General features: G+C 48.5%; 1 protein-coding gene across 1 annotated transcript; it reads right to left on the bottom strand.

The window, feature by feature from the left end:
- Positions 1 to 2,061: 2,061 nt before the first annotated feature.
- LOC104632359 (uncharacterized) lies at positions 2,062 to 3,793 on the bottom strand. The gene is made up of 3 exons (XM_075737412.1): positions 3,646 to 3,793; positions 2,790 to 3,315; positions 2,062 to 2,621 (listed from the first exon to the last, which is right to left on the bottom strand). Exons 1-3 carry the CDS (start codon positions 3,781 to 3,783, stop codon positions 2,062 to 2,064), a joined length of 1,224 nt encoding a protein of 407 aa, XP_075593527.1. The 5' UTR covers positions 3,784 to 3,793.
- Positions 3,794 to 6,362: the final 2,569 nt, after the last annotated feature.

Raw genomic sequence — 6,362 nt, 5'->3', positions numbered from 1 at the left:
TTCATACCCAATTCTGTGCCCATCCCTGCCACCGTTTATAAAAGGTGACCAAACTTCTGTTGCATTTAATCTTAGAGGAACTGGGCTCCTAATGTGGTATATCAAAGACCTTTTCTCTTCCAACACCTCCCAAGTTTGCAGGACTCTTACGCAGGTTGGAATTAGGTGTTCTTTGAGGTCCCTTCCAACGCAAACCATTTTATGATTCTATGATTCTATTCTAGGTATTTGTATCAGTGGGATAATTTTCATGTTCTCCTTAAAATAAACCAAAAAAACCTCTCTTAACTTCAAATATGACACTCCTGATGGCAAAAGTAGCATTATTCAGAATTGAGCGTATAATTAACATGTCCCTAACAGGGCTTGGTGCCTGAACTGGGAGGTCAGTTTTTATTGATACTGCAAAAGGTGGCAGCTGATGGGCAGACAGACCGCAGGGGGATTGTTGGGTCTGGTGATTTTAGACCCTAAGCCAGAGCTAATAAGAAGCAAAGAACTATTGGACAAACCTCTAACTGAGACCTGTTTTACAAGAAAAATGGAGTTCTCTGGAAGATGAAATGTTTTGAGGAATGTCTCAGATGGCTTGGAATTTTGACAGGTAGGTGATGAAATTAAGTCTTGACTCTCCCCTTTCATGTCCACAGCTGTCATGAGGTAGGTCAGAACTTATTTTTACTAATATGTTTTATCAGTAGTAGAGCAGACTGGTGCACTTTGTGTCTAATACATTTAATTTTGATATTAGCACTTTTAAACCAAGTCATTTTTGTGATGTACATTCTGGGGATAGTTTTGAAACGCTGGTTTTTCTGATTCAACGCTTAGCAAATTGTGAAATTCTAGGGTGTCCCAGAGGAATGACGTTTTATTTTCCAGTGAGGTCTCTGTGTGCTGCTTGTCACTGGCCACAGAGCAGGAGGTGCGGGTGCATTTATCATGTGCTGATTTTGCTGATAGGTTGCAAGTGAAAGATAGCATGGTGAAAAACAGGCTGAGCATTACCCTCCCTGCGGGATGCTGAGTCCTGGACCTGCCTGGTGGTCCAGCACGTCTGAACACTCTAATAAACCCCACTGACTTCACTGGACTGCTCATGCCCTCAGAGTTATTCACATTCCTACGTGCACGTCTGGACATGGTACCCCAAACTGTCTGAACTGAATCTGAGTTTGAGATATTGGCTTCGTTTGTGCATGGTTTGCATGTCAGCTTTTTATCACTGGCCTCCCAGTTGTTGCTGGAACTGCATGTAACCGATCATCATTTTTCCTGTGTTTAATATATCTCCACTCCTTCCTTTGGAGACTTCCATAGCTAATAGGGGTGTTTGATCTTCGTAGCTTGCTCTACATTCCCCTTGCTTCAGAGATTATTAATAAAGTGAGGTTAAACAGGACGAATCCTTCCCATTCAGTGTTAAGCAGCTGTTTATTCTTTTCACAGCAAACATGAAAAATGCCTGGAGCAGATGGATGCTGTGAAGAATCTGTTCAGGTCAGCTGTGGTGTTGTGTTAATCCAGATTTCTACCCCCTCTGAAGACATCTCTCACAGGGATGTCACATCCCTGCCCGCAGGGAGCAATCGATTCACCTTGGATAAATTGCAAGGGCAGCTGAGCAGCAGCTCCTTTAGGCTATCCACCCCCAAGACACACCTGCCTCTCTGCAGCCATCCCTCCACCTGTGCCCTGGAGCAATCTGGGTGTACGTAATGCAAGGGATGGACACTCGGGTCCTCCACCACAACATGTCAACCTGGCTGTTTGCTCAGAGCTAGGCCAAGGACACGCTTGCAGCAACACACCGGGACACTGTGCCATTTTTGCCTTCGGTTTTATTGCTTTGCTTACAGAGGCAGCATAACACAGAGTAAGAGGGGGAAGGTCTCTAGTCATGCATAGCTCACTACAAACCAGCGCTGTGAAGCCCAGGGTTAAGAAGGAATTGGACAAGACATGACAAACAGAAATGCAAAAAACAGAGTAGGACTGGATGAAAATGTATCTCCTCGCAGGGGGCAACAGCCTCACTTAGGTGGGGGCTTGTTTCAGCCTTTACTGCTGTAGTGGCCACTGATACAGAGGCTGCAGGAGCTGTTGCTCTATAGCAGGTTGTCTTTGGTGATGAGCATCTTGTTGCTGTTGTGCTGGACAAGATGAAGGCTCTACCCTGTTGTGCTCCTGCTCCGCCACCTTGGATTCAGGGAGCGGATGGACAGCCGGGTCATGGTGCGTTCCCTGGGGCTTGGGATCCCGACGGGGGCTTGCACCCCGCTGTGGAGGCAGCAGCTTCTGGGTCTTGCTGTGGTTGGGGTCCGGCTGAGGGGCATTGCAGACCTGGGTCTTGTTTTTTGGGTCTCTTCCTCGTGTATTAGAAGGACAACTCAGGTCCTGCTCCGCTGACTCTGTCTCTGGTCTCTGATGGTGCTTTGAACCCTTTCCTCGCGCCTCTGTTTCTTTGGCCCAGTGGGTTTTTGGGTCCTGCTTTGGTGTCTCAGGTTCTTCAGCCTTATGGGTATTTCTATCCTGCTCTGGGGTTGCGGTGTCCAGAATGTCACCTCTCTCTGAATCCCCTTCTGCTGCTTTAGTCCTGTCATCCTGATAGGTGTCCTGGTCTTCCTCTGGTGTCTCGCTCTCCTGGTTTTGATGGGTGTCCTGGTCCTCCTTTGGTGTCTCACCCTCCTGGGTTTGACGGTTCTCTGGATCCTGCTTTGGTGTCTCACCCTCCTGGGTTTGATGGTTCTCTGGATCCTGCTTTGGTGTCTCACCCTCCTGGGTTTGACGGTTCTCTGGATCCTGCTTTGGTGTCTCACCCTCCTGGGTTTGATGGTTCTCTGGATCCTGCTTTGGTGTCTCACCCTCCTGGGTTTCACGGTTCTCTGGATCCTGCTTTTGTGTCTCACCCTCCTGGGTTTGATGGTTCTCTGGATCCTGCTTTGGTGTTTCACCCTCCTGGGTTTCACGGTTCTCTGGATCCTGCTTTGGTGTCTCACCCTCCTGGGTTTGATGGGGGTCCAGGTCCTGTGTCTTAGTGTCCTGAACCTGATTGTTCACACCCTGCTTGGGGATCTGCAGGTTGCAGGAGACCCTCCCCACTGTGTGTGACCCCAGTGGCTGCTCCTTGCCTGCTTTCTCTTGCGGTGTTGGCTTTTGACCATCTTCCTGCGCCTGGTGCTGCTGGAGCGGCTTGTAACAAGCCTTGGCCACACAGAAAACCAGGCTGAGCAACTCACTGAAGTCAACCCTGCAGTTGCTGTCATCATCCAGGAAGCACAACACCTTCTTGATGGTTTTGGGATCCTGGGCGTTCTGTAAAGAGACAAACGGTGTTGGCAAAGCCCATGAGCCGTTTGTGCCATCTCTCTAGGAGCATTCGAGCAGTCTCAGGGCAGAAATCCAGCCCCATGGCCCCCACCACTGTGGCTTGTGGGGCTTTGCCCCCTCTACAAGCTGCTGGCACTGGGAGAATGAACAGCCTCTCCTCTTCCTTGCAGATCCTGGGCTTTGAAGGCATCTGTGCCTTTCCCAGGAAGCCAGATGTCCCATACACCGATACGGGAGCGCATAGCTTTACCCTCCCAGCCCTGCAGCCAGCAGAAACACCCGCAGCAGTCGCCAGCTGTGGGGCCAGATCCTCACCTCCATTGCATCCCTGAACTCCTGCTCGATGAGCTGCCTCAGCTCCTCCTTGCTCAGGGGGCTGCAGTTGCCATCGCTTCTGGCGCACATGTAGAAAGCAGAAAGGATGTCATCGGTGTTTTCCTGGAGCTGGGCCATCTCCCTGCAAAATTGAGGCAGCCTGTAAGAAAAACACAGACAAAAAGGGGCTTTTTTAATTTGTTTGCTTGGTTTTCAGATAAGTTACTCTTAAACAACACAGCTGGACAGGCAGAGAGAGAAAGAAGAGCTAGAGAAGGGCACAGATAAATTGAAATGGTAGGAGGGAAGGGAAGGTAAAGACAGAGCAAAAAGTATCTCTCTCACAGGAAAACAAACCTGAATAATGAAACTCAGCTGCAGAGATGACGGTGTGAGGACCAGCGGGTGATGGCTGGAGAGGTGAGGGACAGCAAGAGCTGAAAGTCTGGGGGCACACAGTAAGAGAGGAGAGAAAAAAAAAATCCCGTTTGGCTTTCTCTGGAGGAGAGCAGCGCTGTGGATGGAGGTCATCTCTAATGAACCATGGAACAGTGTAATTCCAGATCTCTTATTTTTCTTTTTCTTTTAGGAGAGCTCAGCAGTGGCAGCTCCAGGGATATCCTCATGGCCAGATGATCCTACTTTCTTGCTGGTAGCAAAGTCAGACAGTGTGAAAAGTCTGTGCAGGCTTACCTGGACGAGGAACAGGAGTGCTGAGCTTCAGGAGCGCAGTCTGGATGGAGCAGATCAGCTCTCAGCCGTCTTATATACAGTTCAGGATCACAGCCTGCATCTTCCAGAGGAGACACCCCTTCAGCAGGGCGACCTAAAACATCTCTCACCCAATTACATTGTCATACCCCTGTCTTCATTTGTCTCTTTCTCATTAACTTCTGCTCTGATGCTTTTCTCTGGAGTTAATGCATCATTCTTTCTAAGCTTGCCCCACCTGCAGACACACTTCAGAGGAATTTAACAGAAAAGGCTATTTTTACCACTGGAGGATTTAGTTTAAGGTGATGCCCGAGCAACACCCGGGACTGTTGTGTTTGGCAAACGTGTTTTGTGAAAGTAGATCCCCAGTGACTGACACGCAGGGGAGGAGACCGCCCAGGAGTGCTTGCATGGTGAACAAAGAGAAAAGAAAACAAAGGAAGAAAAATGAGGATATTGTCATGCCAAGATTAACGTGACTCCTTCCAGAAACTCCCTCTTCTGGATCTGGACGGGGAGGCAGGCATTGAGCAAAGAAATCTTTTCAAACAGTGCCACAAAGTGGCACTTGGAGTAGGACAGAGGGGTGACACGGTGTGTCCCAGAGCCAGCAAGCAGCTGAGGACTGCGGGCATGGTGGGCTGCAATCACTCAATTACCAGAAGGGGAAACTGAGGCACATGGCAAGGAAGGGACTTAAACACCTCGTGCTGTGTCCAGCACCATTGCCTGATGTAAACCTGTGTCTTGTGGGTGAGGCCACCATGCTGGGGCCCAGTGGGTTAACTGGGAGCCCCACAGGCCTAGATGCAGTTATTGCTCTTTGCTCAGGAAAATAAATCTTATATCTTGCTATGCTGTCTTATCGCCCTCCAGGTGCTCCAAACACAGTGTGATATGACAGCTGTTTCCTAGGCACTTTGAGTAAGACTTTTAGGCATCCTCACCATAGCTTTCTATTTTTTAAAGTCTTTTGCTTGGCCAATACATGGTTAATAAGAAAGACTGGAAAAAAAATATCAGAAATCCATGTAGCTTTTTAAGTGCAAGGTGTTTTCGGCACAGAAAACAAAATACATTGAGTTTTGTACTAGGGGGGGGAAAAAAAAAAAGCACTTTCAGAAAAGTGCCCTGGCTTGCTCCACGCCTGGCAGGGGGAAGGTTACTGGGTCCCCCCTTTGTGTATGTTAAATCCTTGCAGGTATACGGGGAAGGGCTGGGAGGGGATAACTATGGTCAGCTGCAGGGTCAGGAGGGCTTTGCAGGCTGTCCTGTCCTTTGGTTGTGTGCTGGGCCCTCTTGAGCTCAGGGCTTCTTTTTCTCTGGTTCTGTTTGAAACCATGCCCTTTAAGCTGAGAAGTTTCTAATACATCGCTGTTTTAATCCCAAGCACCATCAAGGAGCTTTTCTGTCAGCCTGAGCGAGCAGTACCCGGGGAGGAGCTGTCATCTCCCTTTTATTTCTATCAATCAACCTTTCTATCATGACTGCATGGGAATACACCACTTCCCTCTAAAATGTGGCATGTTTACTGCTACCCTTCTCATTAAGCTGCAGAGAGGGTAGGGGGCAATTACTGGCACACCTTGGAGAGGCAGAAGTGTTTAGGGAGTTCTTGTTGAAGTTATTTCTAGTCAAACCACCCAGACCCTGAGCAGGGCGGTTTCTTGTCTTGTAGACAACTATAGACAATAACAGGTTTATGCTGTACGGGATTTCATACGTGCATTATGAAGCAGAAAAGGTTAGAGGGTCAAATGATATGTGAAGAAGTTAAAAGTACTGCAGAACAGGAAAAGAGAAAAAAAAAATCACTTTTAGCAGAGCTTGCAGTGAAGTATGTTGAATCCAGGGAGCAGAGGGCAGGCGCTGCTGGGACTTGTGCTAATGAAATCACATGAAACTTCAGTAGTGCTGCTTTGAGAGCTGTGAAATAGGAGGGGAGGCTTTGCACAAGCTCACACCTGGTTTGCAATGATGCTTGGGGAAGGTTTAAACAGGAC

The sequence above is a fragment of the Balearica regulorum genome, chromosome 28 (assembly GCF_011004875.1).
Source record: "Balearica regulorum gibbericeps isolate bBalReg1 chromosome 28, bBalReg1.pri, whole genome shotgun sequence".
In the NCBI taxonomy this organism is placed as follows: Eukaryota; Metazoa; Chordata; class Aves; order Gruiformes; family Gruidae; genus Balearica; species Balearica regulorum.
The sequence above is the reverse complement of the archived record's forward strand: the minus strand, read 5'-3'. Positions and strand labels throughout refer to the sequence as shown.